The sequence below is a fragment of the Hippocampus zosterae genome, chromosome 3 (genome assembly GCF_025434085.1).
Source record: "Hippocampus zosterae strain Florida chromosome 3, ASM2543408v3, whole genome shotgun sequence".
NCBI classification, from domain to species: Eukaryota; Metazoa; Chordata; class Actinopteri; order Syngnathiformes; family Syngnathidae; genus Hippocampus; species Hippocampus zosterae.
In genome coordinates, this window is record NC_067453.1 from 27,663,213 (window position 1) to 27,687,412 (window position 24,200).

At 42.3% G+C, this 24,200-nt stretch overlaps 3 protein-coding genes across 5 annotated transcripts in view; 1 reads left to right on the plus strand and 2 right to left on the minus strand.

Annotated features, from left to right (window-relative positions):
- zfpm1 (zinc finger protein, FOG family member 1) overlaps positions 1 to 9,378 on the minus strand; it is a 169,063-nt gene extending 159,685 nt beyond the window's left edge. The window contains exon 1 of the mRNA XM_052061998.1: positions 9,361 to 9,378. The gene's annotated coding sequence lies outside the window, so the exon portion shown is untranslated. The remainder of the gene's footprint in view (positions 1 to 9,360) is intronic.
- cetp (cholesteryl ester transfer protein, plasma) lies at positions 420 to 12,358 on the plus strand. Its single transcript, XM_052062104.1, has 18 exons — positions 420 to 564; positions 937 to 1,273; positions 2,790 to 2,904; positions 2,979 to 3,110; positions 3,458 to 3,528; positions 3,631 to 3,718; positions 3,826 to 3,895; positions 3,997 to 4,057; positions 5,244 to 5,335; positions 5,598 to 5,697; positions 6,703 to 6,782; positions 6,882 to 6,932; positions 7,058 to 7,204; positions 9,846 to 9,913; positions 10,853 to 10,892; positions 11,221 to 11,290; positions 11,658 to 11,743; positions 11,832 to 12,358. The coding sequence occupies exons 2-18, from the start codon at positions 1,057 to 1,059 to the stop codon at positions 11,928 to 11,930; spliced, it is 1,587 nt and encodes a 528-aa protein (XP_051918064.1). The 5' UTR covers positions 420 to 564; positions 937 to 1,056; the 3' UTR covers positions 11,931 to 12,358.
- A 3,908-nt stretch (positions 12,359 to 16,266) lies between these two features.
- chka (choline kinase alpha) overlaps positions 16,267 to 24,200 on the minus strand; it is a 28,436-nt gene continuing 20,502 nt past the window's right edge. For all 3 annotated transcript variants that reach the window (XM_052062138.1, XM_052062139.1, XM_052062140.1), the window contains 4 exons: positions 23,463 to 23,571; positions 23,257 to 23,363; positions 23,078 to 23,159; positions 16,267 to 21,712 (listed from right to left, as the gene is read on the minus strand). In XM_052062138.1, coding sequence (XP_051918098.1) covers positions 21,653 to 21,712; positions 23,078 to 23,159; positions 23,257 to 23,363; positions 23,463 to 23,571 — 358 coding nt within the window. In that variant the 3' untranslated portion in view covers positions 16,267 to 21,652. The remainder of the gene's footprint in view (positions 21,713 to 23,077; positions 23,160 to 23,256; positions 23,364 to 23,462; positions 23,572 to 24,200) is intronic.

Consider the following 24,200-nt stretch of genomic DNA (forward strand, 5'->3'; position numbering starts at 1 on the left):
TTACCGCCGCCGCACCGTTATTGTTATGGAGCAGAGAACATGCGCGACTCTACTGGCAATGCCGTGATTGCCTGCATAGCGTCATCGCATCATCGCATCGTATCGTATGATTCACTGGACATCTGTCACTCACTGAATTCCACAGCAAATTGATGCAGAAAAAAAAGTTAGAGATTGAATTCATTTGCAGTGCGTTCACTGCGCTGGATAGGGTTTTGTTTGTGTTATTAATAACACAAGTCATTATGGCATTTGACTGATGCTTTAATGGCATGAAAGGAGTAACCTCATCGAATGGTGAATGTGGTGTACACTTATTCCCCCACTAGATGGTGCTATATTAAAGGTCTCATAGACACAGACTTTTACTGTTAATCAGTTACCTCCAACAAATACAAATAAAAGTAGCTGGGTTCAAAAAGGCTTACTGCTGAAAAACGTGCTCATATCGGAATGGTCTCCTATATTGGACTGTATGGATTATTTGCAGTTCTGACTGGGTACCCCGTTATAACCTCTTAATCAGAAAAGCAAGGGCACAAGACATTTGATGGGGGGAAAAAGGTTTGTTCTCTTCATATTGTTATGCTCGCCATTTCCAAAAGACATAATGAACTCGATAAGTGACATTTGCTCCTTTTAAAGGTGTTGTTTTGGTATAGCATTCCATTCTAGTTTGGCCCTTTCTGCAATAAAACCCAAATTGATGTAATCTTCACGAAGACCTCTTTGAATGTTGCTGACTTTTTGTACTGCTGACTGCATGGGGAAAAAAATCACGTTTTGGACAGAGAACGACAGACTTTGTAAGTGTGACAGATCAATTGAAATCAGTACAGTATTAGTGTCTGTGTGTGTGTGTTTGTTTTGAAATAAAACGATTGACTGAAATGATAAAACTGGATGATTACTTTGCATTTACTCTCTTTCTTTCAGAGGAAAGCTCAACATTTGAGAGATAACAAAGTCAAGATCACAAGTAGGGTTAAATGAGGTAACGGTAGCAGCTTCGGTAAAAACCAGTCGCCACATTGACAAAAGAGCCCAACTGTGAAAATGAGCCTGAACTCCAACCAAAACTCACAGATCCCAGGGACCAAGAGAGTGGGTACAGAGTCCGCTTACAAAATGACCCATGGCGTTTCTCCACTGTTACTCGTCCTACTCCTGTTATCTGTGTATGGATCATCTCATGGGTGCCTGCAGGATACGACCGCAGCTTACAGATTCACTGGGGCCGTGTGCCGTTTGACCTACCCTGCCGCTGTTGTGTGTGAGTATCTTAACAGCCTGTCAAAGTACTGTGCTCATTAAAATGGTTATTTCTCTTGACTTGGTATCTGACACTGGCAATTCTGCCTTACCAATGTAATAATAAGCGGTTTGTCACTCTCAGTTTAAGATAAGATAAGATAAGATATCCTTTATTCGTCCCACACTGGGGAAATTTACAGCCTCCAGCAGCAAGAATGTATGTAGAAAGAAGAAAGGAGAAAGAGGGAAAAAAACAACAAATATCTTTCAATTAAATACAATATGAACACAAATGGATAAATCGCAGTACTATTTACAATTTTCCTTCACATCATTTAATTATTATTATTATTATGATTGTTATTTTTATTCATCAGCCTGACAGCAGTCGGTAGGAACGAGCGTCGGTATCTCTCCTTCTTGCAGCGCGGGTGTAACAGTCTCTGGCTGAAGGAGCTACCAAGTGCTGTCAGGGCGGGCTGGAGGGGGTGGGAGGGACTGGCCATCATAGCTTTTAGCTTAGTTAGCATCTTAGTTTAGAGAGGAAGTCGAGTCAAAGTCTATTTTATTTTCCAATAATGTTTTATGCGCCCCCACTTCTCTAAACACAGCATTCTGACTAATATTGTGTTTGTGGAATATGATTTAAGCAGCAAAATCCCTCATTTTTAGCCATCTGAGGGGGCGGCCATTTTGCCACTTGCTGTCAACTAAAAATGACATCACAGTTGCTCAAAGGGCTGAGGTAACACCAGTGGCGGATGCTGGTCTGTCAAGGAGGGGAAGCTCAATTTCGGCTTACATCATAAAATGTGTCCGTTTATTTATACGTGAATTCTACTCTCCGTTTCTTTTCAAGAAAATGATTTGCTATGTTGTCTTGGTTGTATTGGTATGTTGTCATACCAACAAGGCGTCATTGCAAATGGCACATCCACCTTATGCTGTGTTTTCTATTCTATTGATAATATATTAAATTTATTCTACAAATGTACTGTTTTGCTAATGCTATATTTTATATTGCACATTTATTGAACTGTGAACAGTTCTTTCTGAAACATTTATTTTGTGAAATGAACCCCCCCCCCCACCCCCACCCCAATTTTGCTGCTGTAGACTGCAAATTTCCCCAGTGTGTGACAAATCATATTTATCTTATCTTATCTTATCTTAACTGGTGATACATTTTAAGTCAGTCTGCGAACACAAGCAACTACATTAAAACCCAGCAGAAATAAAAGATGAATTTGTCGCTTGTAGTTTTCAACAAAGAGAGTGTCGCTAATATTATTCGAAGAATTCTCCAGTTCAACTCAGAACAGAATGAGAATTGAAAAGTGCTCCCACGGATGCCGACATCAAAATGTCGGTGATTGGCTTATTTCGCTGTCAGTCAAAAAGAGATTCGGCCTCAGACAGATCATCCAATCATCATGCAGAAAAGCTGAGCGTCCGACGGGCGGAACAAAACCAGCATTTATCCAATGACTCGTCTCGTTTCAATGCATTGGGACTACTCTCTTGTTTTTGTACAGTGAATGAGAAAACCACTAAAGTGATCGAGGCAGCGTTCCAATATGCTAGATATCCAGGTGTTAAAGGAGAGAGGTCTATGCCTCTCTTGGGCAAAATCTCATATGGCCTTGAAAAGTGAGTCCATGCAAAACATACACACAATTGGAAACGAAAAGGCTTTCAAGGCATGTTTGCGCTTCTTCCTCCAGCATGGAGATTCACAACCTGACGATAGGTCAGAGCTCCTTTCAGCTTCTTCCCGGTGAAGGCATCGCCATGGAGATAAGCAACGTATCTGCAGTCTTCATTGGGACCCTCCACTACGAATATGGCAGTTGGCTGTGAGTTTGTCTAAAAAATCAAATGCACCAAATACTGTAAATGTGTTTATATCACTAGTCTGATAATGATTCCGTTTATTAGCTGCTGTTTGTATTTCTGGTGCGAGCAAAATATACTGATCAAAAAAAAATAAAGGAAACACTTAAACAACACAATGGAACTCCAAGTGTTCCCTTTATATTTTTGAGCAATTTACGAAAGATCCTTTTGAACAAATGCAGTTTAGAGAGCTAGCACACACACATTTGGGAGACTGTTACTTCCCCCACTCACCTGGTAAGTGCAAATGTAATCATATAGTTCGTACAGCATACAGAAATGTTTTGTTGTTGTTTGTTTCATCTAGAGTCAACGTTGCTCAGTCAATTAATTTTGAGATTGAGTCACAGATTGACCTTGGGATCAACCCCAAACTCTGTAAGTATTTATCTAGAAGTCAGTTAACGTTATTTCATTCAAAAACAGCGAAGCATATCATCATTACTTTTTTCCCCATTTCTATTGTTTGGCGTCTCTCAGATTGCGGTAAGGGGAAGGTAGCAGCAGACACGTCATCCTGTCACTTGAACTTTGACAAACTGCGCTTGCACCTGCAGGGAGAAAGAAAGTGCGTTAGGCTACCCTTTCTTTTCTCCACATCGTCAGGCCGTCAGATGACGACTCTTTATTCACATTGAGTGCTTTGTGTGTGTGTGTGTGTGTGTGTGTGTTCAGACCAAACTGGCTCAAGAAGCTCTTCACTGACTTCATTACGTTGACGGTCAAGCTAGTCATCAAGGGCCAGGTAAATCATCGTTTAAATGTGAGATGATCATCAAAATCAGAGCTACAATATCTTGTCTTCCGGTACAACAAAACAAAAATATAAATTTTCTTCCTATACAGATTTGTAAGGAGATCAACAAGGTGGCAAACATATTAGCTGACTTCATACAGGAGAGAGCAGGTGGGTTCACTTTAAGTACAGTACCTCATAAGGTACATCCCTTTTTCTGTACTTCTTTCAATTTTGCGGTTTCAGTATTGTCAACTGGCATTAACCTCACCGTGCAGTGAGGAGTGGAGTTTGCACGTTCTTCCCGGGGCCTGCGTGGGTTTTCTCCGGGTACTCCGTTTTCCTCCCACATTCCAAAAACGTGCACATTTGACTGATTGAGCACTCCAAATTGTCCCTCGGTGTGAGCGTGAGCACGGATGTTTGTTGGTCTCTGTGTGCCCTACGATTGGCTGGCAACCGGTTCAGGGTGTCCCCTGCCTACTGCCCGAAGATAGCACCCCCCCAGCGACCCTGGTGAGGATAAGCGGATCGGAAAATAAGATAAGATAAGATAAGATAAGATATCCTTTATTCGTCCCACACTGGGGAAATTTACAGCCTCCAGCAGCAAGAATGTAGGTAGAAAGAAGAAAGAAGAAAGAGAAAAAAAACAAACATCTTTCAATTAAATGCGATATGAACACAAAATTGATAAATCGCAGTACTATTTACAATTTTACTTCACATAATTTAATTATTATTATTATTATTATGATTGTTATTTTTTATTCATCAGCCTGACAGCAGTCGGTTGGAACGAGCGTCGGTATCTCTCCTTCTTGCAGCGCGGGTGTAACAGTCTCTGGCTGAAGGAGCTACCAAGTGCTGTCAGGGCGGGCTGGAGGGGGTGGGAGGGACTGGCCATCATAGCTTTTAGCTTAGTTAGCATCCTTCTGTTGCCCACCTCCTCCAGAGTGTCAAGGGAGCAACCCAGGACAGAACTGGCCTTCCTGACCAGTCGCTCCAGTCTCTTTCTGGCCCGGGCCGAGATGCTGCCTGACCAGCAGACAATGAATGGACGAATATTCAAAACAACAGTAGCATTTATCATGACATGAAAGAGAATGATAGCCAATTAAGAAGTGACCTGAAGCTCATGTTGTCATCACTTGTCAAGAGTTTAGAACCACAGGATCGTTAGGAAATGAGCTCGCAGTTAGCCTGGCTCTCCTTTTTCGTTTTCTGCTTCTCTCTTGTCCCTTTCTCTCACCTTTTCCCCAATCTTGCTTTATTCACTACACAATGATCGTTTAGTTGCTGTGTTGACCTGTATCCATCAGTTCATGCCGTGCGTTGTGTCTCGGTGTGTCTTCAGAGCAGTTCCTCAGTGACGGAGACATCGGTGTAGATATCGGTGTGACCACTGCTCCCACCGTCACTGCTCACTACATTGAATCATACCACAAGGTAGAAAGATCTGTACATTTATTGTACACGACCAGGTCAGTGAACTACCTAATTAAAACACACTTTTTTTTTTAAACATACTAACGGTAGTGCTGAAAAACGCATTCATAAAAAGCGCAAGCTAGTGTAAAACAAATTACAATGTGGAACAGCAAACAAGTAAAAACAACAATGAATCCTCCAGCCGTCAGAAAGAGCCGCCACATTCGGAGGCTTAGTTCCTGTATAAAAATGGTTGTTTTTATTTCCTGCCATTTTCCAGGGGCTCACAAAGTACAACAACACTTCCAGTGTCATTCGTGATTCCGTTTTCAATCCAAGTCAGCTGACTGAAAACCGGATGCTCTACTTTTGGATCTCAGGTCAGCATATTTAAAAAATACAGTTGTGCGTACCTCGAAAAATGATCAAATATTACAAGACCAATTTCAGTTGTTTTGAGTTGTTGCTGGATTGTGTAAACGGACGTTATCAGCCGTCGTGTTGAACAACAACTAAACCGACCATTTTCTGTAAAAGAATTACTGCTATTACAGTAAATGGGCATGGTTGTCAGGATACAGGATGAAACCTGACCGGACTTTATCTCTCAACAATGCATCCTCACTGCACTCCCTCTGGATGGTTTTTGATTTTGTTTTAGAGCAGGCATGTCCAAAGTCCGGCCCGGGGGCCAAATCCGGCCCGCGGTCGAATTTCATCCGGCCCTCGGCCCCTGTCATAAAATCAGTGCCGTCTGGCCCGCAGGTTGGGCGCAATGGAACACGTGTTGCATTGACTGAGGTCTCGTAGACTGGTGAGTGATGTTTCATAGAGTACTGCTTCCCTCTAGTGGCTAAATGAGTAATAGCATTCACTAAATGAGTAATAGCATTTAGACACTAGAGGGCATCACTCACGAGTTAACAAGACAACACTCCGTGTTTATATTGACTGATATGTCATATTTTAAATGATCCTTGCAGTTGTGGATATGAGTATTGCTTGTTCATTTCCCTGTTGTTCGAGTCAAAGGTTTTGTGACTATTGAAAAGTCATGGTGATACATTTTATGTTTCAAATCAATCAATTTGCACTCAGGAGACTTCTGTTTAGGAAAAAGTCAAGTGAATAAGCAGTTGCATGTGATATACCTGTTTCAAATGAACCAAAAGAAATTCTTAAGATTGTTGAAATTAAAATAAAAATGGAAATGTGAAACAGACTGGCTTACTAAAATTTCTTGAACAATATTGTTGTTCAATGTAAAGAATGTCAGCCAAGGTCGGCCCCCCGATATTTTACCACATAAAATCTGGCCCCCTTGGCAAAAAGTTTGGACACCCCTGTTTTTGAGAGTTTAACGCTGCACTGTTGTTACCCCTTAGACCAGGTCTTAAACCCGATGATGACTGCTGCCCACCAAGATGGTCGCTTCCGGCTTAACATCACTGGAGCGGAGTTGATTGTAACCAAACAGCTCAGATTAATACTCATATTCACCATGATGTACTAAAATGATTCTAGAAATACACTACGTCAAATAATCTTGTGAATGTCATTTCAGGAACTTTTCAAGTTAAATGTCACGGCAGCCATGCCTGATTTTTTAAGAAAGGTAATTTGGACAATAAAGTATATCGTTGCTCATTTAGATGAGCACTAGGATTTTTTTGTGGTTTTTTTTTTTCATTCTGGAGATACTTACATATCACCTTGCTGTGTGTGTGTTTATGTGTCAAGTGTCTTGTCGAAACAAGTCATCCAGAATTACGTGTGTGGAGTTCGTCTGTGCCCTACATTAACACCTCCACTTTCGGGACAACAGTCTGGACCGAGGCCTCTGGCCAAATATGGTGTGAAAGTCAAGAAACTCTCTTCTTTAAGACGGTAAGGATGCCAAACTTGGGTTAAAATCAACCAAATTTAAGCTAACATTCCAAAAACAAAGAAAAGTGAGGTAGTTCCCAATCAATGCATTTGCTGAATTAACATTTACCCATTTGAGCATTAAGAAAACCGTAAAAGTCTTTGCCCCCCCCCCCCCCTTCCTGATTATGTTTTGCATTTTCATTGCACCCCACGAATGGAGTGACGCGACCAAAAACACCTGGAACGGACAATCGCAAACAAATTACAGTTGGCAACTCAAAGCTGCGCACCTGGCGATTGAGCCTCCCCACACATATGCCGCAATGCAAAAACTGCAGCCGGGAGGGAAAGACATTTTCAGACAAGACAAACCCGTATACCGTAATGCTTGACTGGAGGGAGTCCGGAGGCTACCAGCTGATCCCGGCTACGGCCTCCCTGTGTGGAGTTTGCATGTTCTCCCCAGGCCTGCGTGGGTTTTCTCCGGGTACTCCGGTTTCCTCCCACATTCCAAAAGCATGCATGGCAGGCTGATTGAACACTCTAAATTGTCCCTAGATGTGAGTGTGTGGTGCAAATAGATTGTTCGTCTGTGTGTGCCCTGCGATTGGCTGGCGACCGGTTCAGGGTGTCCCACGCCTACTGCCCGAAGACGGCTAGGATAGGCTCCGGCATGCCCCGCGACCGTTGTTAGGAGAAAGCGGATCAGAAAATGGATGGATGGATGAAACGATTTCCAATGTATATTTTCGTGCTATCTATGCTACAGCAGCCCAGGTTTCAGATGAAAAGGTTCTCCCTGCGTTAAAAAGAGAGGACATCAGGCACAACCAGGGCTGCTTTATGAACACACTCAAAACAACCTTGCCTTGACAGCATTCGACCCCCCCCCCCCCCTCCCTCGTCTTACTCTTTTCAATGTGGGGTTTACCTTTTGCTAATAAAAGTTGCATACCATTTTTTTTCACACTTATCTTTGTAATGCTTCAACTGCAAAACCTTAATGAATTTATTTCATCGTATTACTTCAGGGGCGGCCCGGTAGTCCAGTGGTTAGCACGTCGGCTTCACAGTGCAGAGGTACCAGGTTCGATTCCAGGTCCGGCCTCCCTGTGTGGAGTTTGCATGTTCTCCCCGGGCCTGCGTGGGTTTTCTCCGGGTGCTCCGGTTTCCTCCCACATTCCAAAAACATGCGTGGCAGGCTGATTGAACACTCTAATAATAATAATAATAATACATCACATTTGTAAGCGCCTTTCACAACACTCAAGGACACTGTACAGCCAAGACCAATAGTAAAACACAGATAAAATAATAAATAAAGAAAGAAAGATTTAAGGCGGGTAGGCAAGTCTGAATAGGTGGGTTTTGAGCTGGGTTTTGAATAAGGAAAGAGAGTCAATATTACGAATGTTGGGAGGAAGTGAGTTCCAGAGTTTGGGGGCAGAGCGACTGAAGGCTCTGCACCCCATTGTACTGAGATGGGCAGAGGGTAGAAAAAGGTGGAGGGAGGATGAGGACCTGAGTGAGCGAGAGGGAATGGAGATTTGAAGAACTCTAAAATGTCCCTAGGTGTGAGTGTGAGCGCGGAGTGTTGTTCGTCTCTATGTGCCCTGCGATTGGCTGGCAACCGATTCAGGGTGTCCCCCGCCTACTGCCCGAAGACAGCTGGGATTGGCTCCAGCACCCCCCGCGACCCTTAGTGAGGATCAAGCGGTACGGAAGATGAATGAATGAATGTATTACTTCAGTCCTAGTGCTATTTCAAACCCATTTCACCGCAGCATAGAGAAAGAGGTTGCTACTCATTCAAACCACGATGCAGCTTTTTCAAAACGCCTTCAATTTACATCTCTAAAACACGGTTTGCGGAAGGAACCAAAGCGCAGAAACGAGCGGCAACAAGGCCATTGGGACAGTGGGCTATTGATTGACCGGAGGCTAGAAGCAAGCGGGTGGGCAGGGAACAAGGCCAAAAACAGTACAAAGAGTGTTTTGTTGACATTGACATTAAAAACAACCCCCCCCCTCACCCTAAAAAAAAAAAAAGTCAGTTCTTTGTTATTTGTAGAGTGCAAAAGTCCATGAGCCTCATTTGGGGTTGTTGCTCAACATAACGTCAGTGTTTATGTGCAGTTTAGAACAACCTGAATAGTCTCCCCAATGAAAACGACCACTTTCTAAAATCTACAGACTTATTTTATATATTTTTTTAATCTTATTGGGATTCAAAATTAAGAATGACTGATTTGACCACTCAAAAAAAAAGGAATCTAAAAACGGCCCACGAACTAACTCTCCATCCTGTTGCCAGGCACACACGAGAGCTGTGTCATCTGCAAAATTAATAAGAGTGCGTGAGCGTGAAGTTGTGCTTTAAATAAATAATAAAGGCAATAAAACGGCTCACGAAAAAAATGGAAATTCGCTGGCAAAAATATCTGCGGGAATTTTAGGAAGAAAGGTATTCAAAGGAGATGAAAAGTGCACGATTTGAATCTTGGCATGACTCTTTGGCTTCTCAAGGTGAGATTGCACACTAATGTCCAAATCGCATCATCCACCTTCTTGGGGACTTGATAAGCGAAATGCAGGAGGGGGGTAGTTTTTTTTTTCTCTGACTAATGTGCTTGCCATAACGTTTTTTTTCTGTGTACAGTTCATCATGGCAGATGTCACGGTCTCTTATGTCAACAAACACGTCTCACTGCACGGCGAATCTTTACAGTAAGACCTTTCTCACTCACTTTTATAATCAGCCGATGTCGGTTTCATGCATTCTAACTGGCTCTCGCTGGATCGATGGTGATAAATCGCACCTCCGTGGTGATGAGGAAACAAAAAGTGGGTTGCGCTTTCTGTCTTGTCGCAAATGCATGAGAAAATCCAAGAGTCGTGCATTGAGATGAGATGAGAAAAAGATGAGAAAACCTTTGTTAGTCTCGCAATGGAGAAATTCCCAATTCACAGCAGCAAAGTTATGAAAGGAAGAAGTAGAACAACAAAATATAGGAGCTGCTGGAAAGGCAGCCACTCAGGCGGCGCCATTTTGAAGTCAAAATAACAAAAATAACACAACACAACACATAGTCGTGCAATCTTCACCACTTTTCTGCAGACACTTTGTTGTGTGAAGCAGTTATAGATGAAAGAGGAGAGGATCAAAGTGTCCTTTCACCAGTGGATCAGAGACATCATGCTGAAAAATGTGCACACGTCTGCTACAAGCTAAGTTTTGAAAGCAAACAACAAAGCTGTAGCGTCCATTGACGAAAAGAGATTAGTTCACTTCTCCGGTCCCACGTAATCCGCTTCAAACTCCAAGCCGCGACTCCCAGTTCCAAATCCGCATTGTGTCCGGAAATGATCGTTTCCACTGTTTCGAGTTGTACCGAGGGACTAGTTAGGACAAGGCAACGGTAGCCCAGTTTCAAAGAACTTGACTTAGTACTGCATTTTAAACCTAAACTCACCATCTCACTTGTGCAATAATGAGCAGTATCTGAGCCGTTTCATCTGATGGCACCCAAATTTCGTATGCTATGCAATGACAATGAAAGGCCATTCTGATTCTGATGCTGATTAGTAACCAAAGGGTGCATTTTGAATCTAGCACCCGCCTCGTATGCTCGATAGAAATCACCGCTAATACATTTCATCCTCCAGGGTTGACGTACTACATGCTGAATTGCACCAATCTCCTCCGGTAAGTGGATTGCTCTGATGTCGTCCTAAGCGCTCACAACCACTGGTGTCACCAAAACAAAGAGGTTGGTGTTTGTAGAGGGAAAAAAATAAAAATCAGTGGAACAGTAGTTCACTGTTGCACCTTTTATTCTTATCCACAGATCACTCTCATTACATGCTCTTTATTTTAAATGTTACATTTATTCCAATCATTTTGCCACTATTTCATATTTTGACATCCCGTTTTTGGCAATGAATAAGTATTCATATATGAAACACAAGGAAATGTCCTCTTGAGGCGCAAACATTTCAACGTGCGTTTTGATTGACTGATTTTTTCTTTTCAGGGAGCTCAAGCACCACTGGATTTCATACGAGAAGCTTTGATGAAGATCGGCATCCCCAAGGTACTTTCTGGTAAGATCGTTTTATACAATTACAATAAGAATGTGTTTTAATCTCGATAATATGAAGGTACGCATGGTCATAGACGGGCAGAATTCCGTCTCTTTACTGATTCAATGCATGATACACTCGGCGGTATTAGTCTAAAGTAGCTCATCTCCAGAAGATTTGAGATGTGAGTGCGCTGTGTACCACCCTCCTCTCATGGAAACATACACTATCATTATTCTGTAAAAATACTGCCAACAACATTTTTAAAAAGTGAAAACCCTAATGTGAACCAAAAACATTTCATATGTGACTTTTCTGTAAAAGCAACATTTTATTTGACATGATTGATTGAATAAACTGTGGTACTCTTCTCCGTTTGTTGCTCCAGTACTTGAAACCGAGATAACCAGGCTGTTGGACAAACAGGGATTGTACTTATTTGACATCTACAACCCAGAAGTGCTTCCTCTGGATGTAAGTGTCACTTGAACACTTTTTTTGGTCATCTGCCCATTTGTTCTCGTGTCTTACACTCGGTGTTACGGTACTCCCTTTCGCTCAGGGATTTGTGATCATACAGATGGACTTTGGGTTTCCTCATCACCTCCTTGTTGACTTCCTCAAGATGACACTTCAGCAAACAGGCGGTCTGCAGCAATAAAGGCTCGAGGCATTTTTTTCCCTAACCTCCATTTCACAAGTAACTGGGTAATTTATATGCAGTATTGTTTATTTTTTTTGGGTGTGAGGTTGTTGTTTTAATTCCCCCAAAAATCTTTCGTTAAGCAATGTAAGAAATATCAAGAAGTTTTGAAAAGAGCTAAATTTAATCAGAATGACCTGAAGATGGACATGCACGGGAGATAAATCTGGCAGGTGTGGAGTACTTTTGCCACCTACCTCAAAAGACTGAATGCTGTATTATTATTCTTTTTTTTTTTTTTTTGGAGGTAGACTACTCTAAGAATTTGAAATTTACATGTAGTCTATGGTGCTTCAGTTCAGTTGCACAGGAAAAGAAATACATATTTCCCAAGGAGGCCTGATTCCATGAATATCTGTAATAAACTGCTGCAGATGTTTTATCAATCTGTTGTTTCCAGTGTTTTTTTTTTTTTCGCCGGTGTTCTGAGTTGAAGAAGGATGCTTGTATCAGGCTGTATGCAGGTGGGCTTGATCTGAAACCCTCAGTGGCCGACAGAAAGAGGGTAGGCAGGTAAGAAGGACTTCAAGTGGCTCTGAAGGTGTTTTTACACCTTAAATATTTTCAGTGAATTCCTTACAGCAATACTCAGTTTTTTATTTTTTTGAAATAAACAGTCTTTATTCTGATTTGACACTTTTGTCATGTAAACTCTAGTTGCTGCTAGAATTATTTAATTGAAAAGGGTGAATGTCTTCAGCGCAGGCATTGCGCATTAATTCCATCCATCAATTTTCTGTACATCTTTAGGATTATGCGGGGCTGGGATCATATTTTAGCTGACTGGATTTGTAGCCAGTCAAGTCAATTGCAGCAAAAATAAAACAATTCAGGGTAATAACAAAACGTAACATGCATTTTTTCTTAAATGGGAGGAAGCCGCAGTACCCACAAAACACAGTGGAAGGTCTGAGTGGGAAGTGAAATCAAGAAGCTCATTCCTGTGAGGCATACTTGGTATCCACTGTTGTGCTGTGCTGCCTGTTCCATGAATTTCAAAAGATGAATACACAATGAATAATATGTTTAATACATAGTGTGCGATTTGATTTACACAATAAACCAAAAAACAAACAAACGTTTCCTCTTTCTATTCTTGCTCTTGTTGTCACAGTCGCGGAACATCAAAAATTGATCAACCTCCCGGTGGTATCATCTCGGTTCTACTATTTGTGCAATCTTGCCAATGTCCGTGGAACCTGTAAGCCGTTCCGCAAATTGCGATCTGACATTAGCCCATCAGGTAGCGCCGTTTTCTCCATTTTAATACGTACAGTACGTATAGTATCACGTGTAAAGAAGTGAGTGATGATTAGGAATGGTCGTTTCATGGCATCGTGGTGGCCGAGTCGTTAGAGTGTCTTCTATAATGAAATCTTTACATTTGAACGCTCTAAATCTAACTCGTAAATATCAATAGAGATGATGACTCTGCTTTAGCAGTCAGTTACATTTTTGGGCTTTTACTTGTACTTTTCCACTCTTTGTTTGTCGAATGGTTTGACAATAAAAAAAGACATTTGATAGTTAGTTGAGCATTATTGTCAGTACCACTCCCTACCAGTAGATGGCACCAGTGTGTAAGGGACTGGCAGCAGACTACGAAGAAGCTGAGAGAGTAACCTGCAACTCGGGTAGAGGAGGGGAGGACGAACAAAAGAAGGGAACAGCCTGCTACAGTAGTACATACATTCATTGGAGGAGGGAGGGTATCTGGGTTTATTTCTGTCTTCACGTGGCGAATGTTGCGAACGAGAGGCTTCAATGTCGGTACTTTTGGGGCTGTCACCGCTAGACTGAGATGGTACAGACCAGAAAATTCAACTAATCTTTCTGTACTTGCGTTACTCGCCAACGGATGAACTTTCGGCTGTGAGAAAATGGTAGTTGCTATATCGTCACCAAAAGACGAGGTAAAAGTTAAATTTAAAAGTTAATTTAATACTTTTTGCCATCTAATAGAATACAATGTATTTGCTCTTTCTGTCACTATAGGTTGCTGGCATAGATAGATGGACAAAGATACATAATTTGTTACTCATAAATCATGTTCTCACCAACTATGGGAAATTTGATAAGTTCGGGCGGCACCCTATTGTGCCCTGGCATACTCTTTGGGAATCACTGCTGTCGCAAATGTGAGTAATGTGGGCTCCGTCCAAATGTTTGGATTTTTTAAGGCAATTTAGTGAAAATTGGTAAAGCAAGCATACAATTTTGAGAGAAGAGGAGAATGTTGAGTGAGATGAGTCTCTGTCTCTCTCTCTCTCTCTCTCTCTCTCTCTCTCTCTCTCTCTCTCTCTCTCAGTATTCACCACATACCAGCCTAAATGCACATTTTCCCTTTATGGATGGATACCCTTTAAAACCCACCACTCTAAGAGTAAAAACTATTGAGCCTCACAGTCCTCTTTATCTGTGATTACATTCCTCGACGCTGCATTCTTGCCACTGTCTGTGTGTCAGCAGGTGCTACATGCCAAACAATGTCTTGCTACAAGGTCAAGATGGCCAAGAGGACAACCGATACAGTATTTCAGATCACCATTATTCCATTTTCTCTTTCAGATCACAGTTTAGTAAATTCTGCTCCCTATTATTAAATAAATTAATTGTGAATAGTAATTCTGGATTAGTGGGTATGCTGCACGCCAATGCAATAAAAGCTGCCACCATAACTGAAGTCAGCCATTTTAAATCCAGGTTAAAATGTTCTACCTTTCCCTTAACTATGGTTCACGTCTTTTGAAGCATTTCGAATCTAAAATCTTGTTCTTGCGCTGTACGCTCTTTTAGTATTTTTAGCAAAATACTTTCTCTACTTTGCTTTTAAATGTTTTAAATTCTTCTTTTTGTGTGTGGGTTGTTTTTTTTCCTCCCCTTTGTTTTTAAATGTTGTATTTTTAATTATGTGAAGCACACCTCGCGTCTGAAATGAGCGATATGAATCCAGTTGATTTACCTTGCCTTGAAAAGCATAACCATCACTGATTTGGATTGTTTTTTTGTTTGTTTCTTTTTGGCAAGAAAGTATTTGTTTCTCATATTATGGTCTAAAAGGCGACGCGCTCTGTTGGTATCTTTAAGGTGCATGTATGAGCTAATACCAAACGGAATAAACTACCGGTATATATTTTTCACACTAACAGACGCTGCAGATCATTTAGTCAATACCCAAATATACGCCTCTCCCCGAATAGACGTATTCGCCATTGCTTGTCTGCTTAGCGTGAATTGTGCGTTGTCATCGCAGCAGGACAGCGCGTAATTCACTCTAATGCAGCAATCCATAATTGCTGTCATCCTCTGAAACTCTTGCACGGGGGTCAGTTGTAATATTGCTCTGGCTACATCTGAGCAAATGTAACGCCGCAGATTAGGACATAGGGATGTAAAGAAGCAACCTGTCTGGACAAAACGGCACAGCTGATCATTTCAACTATTTAGCCTCGCAGACCTCTTTGTCTGTAACAACATTCCTCTCCGCTGCATTCTTGCCCCCCCGTCTGTCTGCATGTCAGCAGATGTTACAGGCCAAATCCTTCCTTGCTTATATGTCAAGAAAGCCCAGAGGGCCAATTATTATTTCTGATCAACTCTGCTCACCTTACATGCAAATTGCCATATTTCTTGTGATAAGAGAGAATATATCCACTAACTTTGCTTCAAGACGGTCTCAGAACGGATGGGGCCAGCTAAGTGCTTGCAAACAAGCCAGTGGCCTTCATCCTTCCCCCCACTTGTTTTCTGTGGGTTTGCATTCCTTTCAAGTAAAAAATGCAGCATTACTCCGCGGTGAAAGGTCACGGCCAGCAAGGCTGGCCTAAAAACAGCACCTACATTTGCAATTTGTATGCAGTTCCATTTTTTCTATTCAAACTGTGCTAATTTAATCCCAACAGTTGAATCTCTTGATTAGTTAGCATTTCCCTTGGCTGCACTGCATCCACTACACGTGGTTGTTTGATTTTTATTTTTATTTTTTTTTTCATTTCTGCCTTTTTTTTTTACAAGCAAATGCTTTTAAGCAGGGATATATAGTTATTTTGACTTCAAAATGGCACAGCGAGAGTGGCTGCCTTTCCAGCAGCTCCTATATTTTGTTGTTCTACTTCTTACTTTCATAACTTTGCTGCTGTGAATTGGGAATTTCTCCATTGTGAGACTAATAAAGGTTTTTCTTATCTTATGTTATATGACATTGTTAAATTGTTGTGTGAATGGGACCATTTAGATCAAAGCCAGTCCCCCCCATCCCCCCATGACAAAAAGCCAAACCAGATCTTGCCCCAGCTGTAGTTTATGCTTTTAATTTTTATTTTTTGTGCAAAGCAGAAATACAAGTGAAGGGGGGGGGGTGTCATTCTTTCTGTGCTGCAGTAGTTCAACTTCAACCCTTTTCAGTTTCGTTAATGATTCATCACCACTAGTGTTGTACTGAATGTCACAACACGTGTATTACAAGTACAAGTATAATCACAGAGAATCACAATCTTAGTTATTTCACATTGCAAGAAGTGACTATGTTGCTTCCATTCGGTTTCTATTGGCCCAAAGTGAACACAAAATATGCACTTATGCAGTGTTCAGCAATAATGACAACAATCATTTTTCTTTAACATGAAAATGTTTTGCATCAACAATTTACAATTACCAAGCAACTTTGGAAAAAAGTGCGGCAGAAATATATACACAGTCTAAAAAAAAAAAAAACCAAAAAAAAAACAACAATGATAAAAGAGCCATGGACCAGTGATGTTAAAATAATCACAGTGGTTAAGACTTTTGCCTCAATAGGGATGAACTTTTAAAACCTTTGTGGTGGATGTTTAGGTTTGGACCAAATATAAAATTTGAAGGTGGGGCTTGCCTGAGACAAGGGACTAAAATTTGGTCTCAGTGTGATTTGTTCAAGACATGCAAATAACTAAGATGACTTTGTGTGACTTAATGATGCTCGAGGCTTGTGGCACTGAGTTAGTTTGTTGGTCCTTGGCCAGATCAACAGGAGCTTCAACCAGGCAGGGCCCTCTTTATGACAGATCATTTCATTCAGAATTGTGATAACTATTAAACATTTGCTCAAAAAAAAAAGGATAGACGTCTTTGTGTCATGTCACACAAACCAAAAGCTAACACACACATTCTATTAAACGTAACTAAAGAATAAAACTTGGCTCATATTTTCACATGTGAAAACCAAAATGATCTTGTTTGGTCGAATGGACAATATTTTGATGCACCCTTAGTCCCAATTGCGTCTCCAAATTATGTAACACACACGTACGCGCGCACACATTTAAAAAGGACAACTGTCAAGTACTTTAAAAAAAAATGCATGCAAAATAAAACAAGTCAAATGAATCCCAGTTTAAAGTACATATACGCCCCCCCCCCCCCGCTCCGCCCCCAGTCCTTTGAGATCAAAAATGCTTACACTGGGCATTCAAGGACATTTGGATGGTTCAAGCACCAGACGACTGGCATATAGTAGAACAGAGTAAATCACATATTAAGAGCCATGACTTTTATATCAACACTATGAGGTAATGCCAACGATACCTTTTACAGGATCACATTTTGCGGGTTCACAAAATCAAACTAAGTGGCTCAAAAGTCAGACCCCACTGTAGAATGTTGCATGGATGCAGCACTAAACACATTTGTTAGACCACCACCCAGTGTTAGCTTATTTCAGGGTTGCCAACTTAAACCACTCTGTCAGACTGTCACGATACTTGGCAAGCCAATTGTCGCTAGATTAGCTGGCTCAAACGAGTGGATTTGGAACAGTGACGTATGTTCAATATTTAATAAAACATTACATACTTGCATTATACTAATACATATACCGTATGTTCCGCACTATAAGGCGCACCTAAAAGCATTCGATTTTCCCAAAAGCTGACAGTGCGCCCTATAAATCCGATGTGCCTTACGTATGGTGGTGCAGTCTCTTTAGATTCCCCAGTGAGTTGCTTCCGTTCGTGTTCCAATGCCATTTAGTGGTGATCATTAGCAGGACCCAATTGGAAGCTAAAATAGTTCTGCCCGACACGAATTGACATGTCCATTCACTGACACACACTCAGACAACTACTTTGTGAGCTCTGCGCAGCCATTATGAAACGAAGCTAATACCAAAAGCATCATTAACTGCTGAAGGGAGGAGACAAGCAAGGCCTTTAAGGATATTTAGTCCCTTGTGGGTGTGAGCCCCACAAGGTTTCCGTGCCTGTTTGTTGAATCAAGTGTCTTCATAACGTTTCATTCATTGTTTTGCAATGCCATTTGTATTTTATGCGTTTCTCATTGTTACAGCTGCAGTGGTTGTGAAGGCTCAATTTAAATAAAGCTGTACTGTATTGTATTGTATTCCCTTAAGCATAGCGCCATATATATATACTAGCTGGTTCGCCGCCGTCCGGGCGGCTCATCAGCTAGTTCCTGCGGAAGGCTGGTAAGGTGGGCCTTCGGCCCACAAAAGTGTTGTTGCTTGGTTCAACTTTTTGTTCATCTTCATTGCTTATCGCGAAAATAAAGAGATGTTTAGCTCTACTAAATAACTAACAATTTCATTGCAATGCTTGTGGGTAGACAACATTTTTTCGCTAAGATGCCCACGCGATCGTAGTGAGCCACTGCCTGAGCGGCGCAGTGGCGGCGCGGTGAAGTAGGTATGTTTTGAAAAGGGACAGACGGAATGGACAGACCGCGTGCGGGACGACGCGCATTATATATATATATATATTCATTCATTCATCTTCCGTACCGCTTGATCCTCACTAGGGTCGCGGGGGGTGCCGGAGCCCATCCCAGCCGTCTCCGGGCAGTAGGCGGGGGACACCCTGAATCGGTTGCCAGCCAATCGCAGGGACAATTTAGAGTGTTCAATCAGCCTGCCAAGCATATTTTTGGAATGTGGGAGGAAACCGGAGCACCCGGAGAAAACCCACGCAGGCCCGGGGAGAACATGCAAACTCCACACAGGGAGGCCGGAGCTGGAATCGAACCCGGTACCTCTGCACTGTGAAGCCGACGTGCTAACCACTGGACTACCGGGCCGCCTTGTATATATATATATATATATATATATATATATATATATATATATATATATATATATAATAGTGAATTCAACAAAATGTCAGTATAAGCCGCCGAATGTATACTTTTAAATAATGTTATAATACTCACTATTTACGTGAATGGTTTTCCGTTACTCACGATTGCTAAAGCTCCAGCAAAAGGAGTGGAATTATAGTCACCTTGCAGCCTGCTCAGTAGCTTGCACGCTTCCCTCCTATTGTCTGCCGCAGCGTATTTTGATGCGAACGTAGCATGGCGCGTGTCAAAGTGCCGCATTACATTTGACCGTATTTTGGTATTTGCAAATCAGACACACCGCAGAACCTGTTCTCTCCACAAAGACGAATCCTTCGGACCATTCGTCCTGAACTCGACCATACTTGTCATCTTTTTTTCTTTTCGCTATTTTATCCGTCGAAGGATTGGCTTTAAGCTTTGAGCAGGCTTATTCAAAAGGGGGCGTTTACCTGTTTCCCCCAGCAACAGCCTACGTAGGGCAGCATCATCCAATTAAAATTGCTCCTGCCGCCGACTGCAGCAACAGAACGTGAGCAGTGAAAAATCGATGGATTAAACTAGCGGGAATAATTTTGTTTTATCTGCGGGCCAGATACAATCATCAAAAGAGCCACATCTGGCTCGCGAGCCATAGGTTGCCGACCCCTGATCTAGTGGATGCATAGCGCAACCACAACCACTATTGTAGCTTGTATTCTATGCGCCTTATGATGATGCAGTGTTTTAAAATAGGCCATTCATTGAAGGTGGACTTTTGGATCCGAGGCGCCTTATCGTGCAGAAAATACGGCACTTGCATTCCTCACCAGAAAATTTGTTTCAGTGGTTGAATGCTACGCTAACAAAATGTCTTGAATTCTCTGAGGAAGTATACTGTCTTGTAGCGCTTCAGCATGATATCGGATGGTATCAAGTGTTCAAACGCATTTGTAAAGCAATGAAAATGCATGAATCTTTTGAAGTATTGCACAGGTTTCGTCACAAAGCGACATCGAGTGGAAAGCATTTCAACAGTTAACGTAAAATATTAAGTAGAGTGGATGCCCAATGACGAAGGGGATTGAGTAGAATAACCATCCAAGCTGCATTCTCCAAGAGGAGCAGTCTGTTTCTTTTGATTTCCTTGACAGCTCTCGTGGGTATTGACAATTGTGCAAAACAATATAGTTGTTTTGTTTTTTTCCATGTCCAAAACAAAACAAAAATGCACAAATGTAATGACATGTTAATAATTTGAATGTTTTTTTTTTCTTCTTTGGCCAATATTATACTGCTTGGTATAAAAAAATAGTTTAATACTGTGCATAGTTCATTTTCCATTGAACTGTAAATAATGTAAATCAAAACTATATGTCTGAATTGTGTTGACATTTAATTTCCCAAATGCCAACGGAGAGTAAGGCAACAAAGAACGCAAAGATGGAATGACGTCGTTCTGTGGAGCCGTCACTACTGGGATCTGTTCTTATCGCACTTATCCAAGTTCACACCACAAGTGTACAAAGATGTGTGCAGAACGAGATCCCAGATACAAGCGGCCGAAATGAGTTTTCTCCGCAGGGTGTCCGGGCTCTCCCTTAGAGATAAGGTGAGAAGCTCAGTCATCCGGGAGGGGCTCCGAGTCGAGCCGATTCTCCTCCACATCGAGAGGAGCCAGATGAGGCGGCTCGGGCATCTAATTAGGATGCCTCCTGGACGCCTCCCTGGTGAGGTGTTCCGGGCATGTCCCACCGGCAGGCGACCCCGGGGACGACCCAAGACACGCTGGAGAGACTGTCACTCAGCTGGCCTGGGCGCCTCGGGATCCGCCAGGAAGAGCTTGATGAAGTGGCTGGGGAGAGGAAAGTCTGGGCTTCCCTCCTAAAGCTGCTGCCCCCGTGACCTGACCCCGGATAAGCGGAAAATCGATGGATGGATGGATGGATTAATCTACGACGGTTGATGATTTGAATTGAAGCATGTTCAACCCAGAAACTCAAAATTCAAATACATGGAAATACAACATGATCCCTTTCACTGGCCTAAAAATCATGGCGACACCTAAAATTGCATATATACCAACTGTATAATATCAAGTCCTAATAATCCCACCAGCAAGAAGTTAGTAACAGAGTTATTGGTACTTTGAGGTATATATATATATATTTTCATAATATACATAGTTGGATGCTTAAGTAAGCAGAAAACTACCACAAGAGGTTCACTTTTGGCTCTTTCCCTCAGAAGGAGCAATACGTTGACACATTGATGCAATGTTAATGCGTCCAGTCTAGCTTCAACCGAAATCCATTTTCGATCTCCATCAGTCATGGCATGTATTAGTTAGATTCACAGAGCAATGCACAAGCAGAGATAGGCCTGACAAGATTATCTGTCAGCGAGCAGTTGAGACTTTGCGCTGCAGCGGAATTTGGGGTGAAGATGAGCACCCGGACTTGTGATTCAATTTGGCACCGCCGGCACCAACAGCAGCCAGCACATACTCTTGTGGCAGAGTGTAAGTAAAGCATGGAATCTGTATCGGCTAGCATGACCTCGCTCAGCTCAAAAGGTGGTCCAATCTTCTTGCTCCGTTAGACGGCCCACATTTTCTTCTGCTGGAAGTAGGCATCAAATCTGTCCTGGGCGTACTCCTATACAAAGTACACCATTTGCAGAAAACACAGATTAGGAGTCGGGGCACATCATCCACTTTGCATTTTTAATAGAAGTATTGTAAAAGTTGGATGATTTCAGTCAGCTTAGATCAGTGGTTCTCAACCTCAGTTTGATCAAACCTCAGGGGGTTCGTTCGGTCTCTTGACTGTGAGGCGGGTGTGCTAACTGTGCTTTGCCAATTTGCATCGTTAGGTATTTGATACACTATTCATTCATTCATCTTCCGAGCCGCTTGATCCTCACTAGGGTCGCGGGGGGTGCTGGAGCCTATCCCAGCTGTCTCCGGGCAGTAGGCGGGGGACACCCTGAATCGGTTGCCAGCCAATCGCAGGGCACACAGAAACGAACAACCATTCGCACTCACACTCACACCGAGGGACAATTTAGAGTGTTCAATCAGCCTGCCACGCATGTTTTTGGAATGTGGGAGGAAACCGGAGCACCCGGAGAAAACCCACGCAGGCCCGGGGAGAACATGCAAACTCCACACAGGGAGGCCGGAGCTGGAATCGAACCCGGTACCTCTGCACTGTGAAGCCGACGTGCTAACCACTGGACTACCGGGCCGCCTACACTACTAGTGTATTTGGAAATAAAATTTATCATACATAAAAAAAACATACTGTACAACCTCAACCAGGAAACAGACCAAAAAATAAGTACAATTGGGATCCTGGGTGGGGGGGTGGGTGGGGGGGGGGGGTTACATTCACTTAAAGATAGCGTTCATACGGATGTATTTTCTCATTTAAAACATGCTCCGAATCACTTTTTAGTGCAAACTTATACCGCATTTACAAGTCCATCAAGAGTACTTGTCTTCAGTTTGTGATCCAACAAAACAAATGGTTTCTAATATTGTTGCATACAAAGAGTGTCTTGTGATAAGAGGTTGTGAAAGTGTTTGTCAGAACTGGTTTGTTTTGTTTCCTTTGATTTATGAGCTGGATTTGGGTCTCGCACAACATACCGCAGCTGCTCGCACATGATTTGAAAGCTGACAAATGGGCAGAGGTCTCGAGTGTTGATAGGTGTGTGTGACCCACAAATTCGAGTGCAATGTGTCAAAGTGCAAATACTCAAGACATTTTGACATGGTGGTTGACAATCTGACCTGACCTATGCCGACCAGTTCTTACCAAAACATATGAACTGCTCCAACTCTGCAGGTCATTCGTGCTTACTGTTTAGTTTTCGTATTCACGTCGATTTGCTTTTCTTAACCCTTCCATGCACCCTGTAAGCTGATAACACGATAAGCTGGCCACTGTAGTAGCCGCTTTTCCCGAAAGAGTCAACATTCAAATAATGGTGTCAAAGTAGGTAATCGCATCACTCACCAGATATCCGAACTTGATGGTCGATAGACGGGCCTGGATGATGGACCACAAGCCCCAAAAGAAGTGGGATGCAAGGGAGAATCTGTTTTCCAAAGCAAAGCACACCGACACGTGTCTCCGATGTTGCCTGTCTTTGCCATCAATTGTCTTACAGTGTAAAATGTGGTCATTTTACTGACCTGTTGACCTCTGTGTAAAGCTCCTCCTTCATTTTCATTTGGTCCTCTTGACTTAAGCAGTCGAATCCTTCAGGGGACGCGCGCAGGTAATTTTCAATGAAGTGGAGCTGCTCGGAGACGACACAAGGTTGCTGAGGTCAGTATTTGACGCGGAAAGCACCCCCCCCCCCCCAAAAAAGAAGTTCATTACACTGCAGCCCACACACCTGTTGAGCCTTGCAAGGGTAAGCTTGCGCTTTCACTTTGAAGAAGGGAAACTCGTCACAGTTGTAGTCATACATCCACTCACAGAAATGGTTGCCGATATCAAATCCCCTGCAACAAATGAAAAAATATGTTTCCGATGATTTATGTTCCCACAAAATGACAAAATATGACGGATGGTAATAAATCTTCATATAGACAGCGGACCTGATATTATTTTGGTTTTCGTTTGGCTTTATCCAGCAATAATCTCTTGTAGCGAGGGCTCAATGAAGTGTTGTGATTACAAAAGATAGTAATTGAACAGTAATAAGATAGTAATAACATCAGTGCTTTAATAACAGTGCCGCGTCCAACTCGGTGTGTTTTCATGCACTTTTGTCCACTTGAGGAGAGCATGAGATCTTGTTTTTCAAGTAGGTTCAACTTCTTTTGTTGTGAGGCTCCCTGCACTGAAGCCCTGCATGTGGCATTGTAGCTCTTCACAGCAACAGAAACCCAGCAGGCCAATTCCAGAAAAGGTTGAACCAAACAACCACAAACTGAAATAAAGAACTGCCATCTAAAAAAATGGATAATGCCTGCTTTAGAAATTTTAAGATACGTTGAGATTGCCACTTTTCTCTCACGGTTTCTAACATAGTGCAAAGCAAAGATCTCTCCAGTACGCGTCAGGAAATGTTCCATTTGCACGTTTATTTCAATCCCAATGCCTATTAAATGAAGCCCTGAGAACATCG

Excerpts from the sequence above, each read along its gene's own strand:
- cetp (XM_052062104.1), top strand. The coding sequence starts at position 1,057 with ATGAGCCTGAACTCCAACCAAAACTCACAGATCCCAGGGACCAAGAGA. Across the intron at positions 3,111-3,457 it reads TACGAATATGGCAGTTGGCT|AGTCAACGTTGCTCAGTCAA; the intron begins GTGAGTTTGTCT and ends TGTTTCATCTAG. Across the intron at positions 5,336-5,597 it reads ACATTGAATCATACCACAAG|GGGCTCACAAAGTACAACAA; the intron begins GTAGAAAGATCT and ends GCCATTTTCCAG.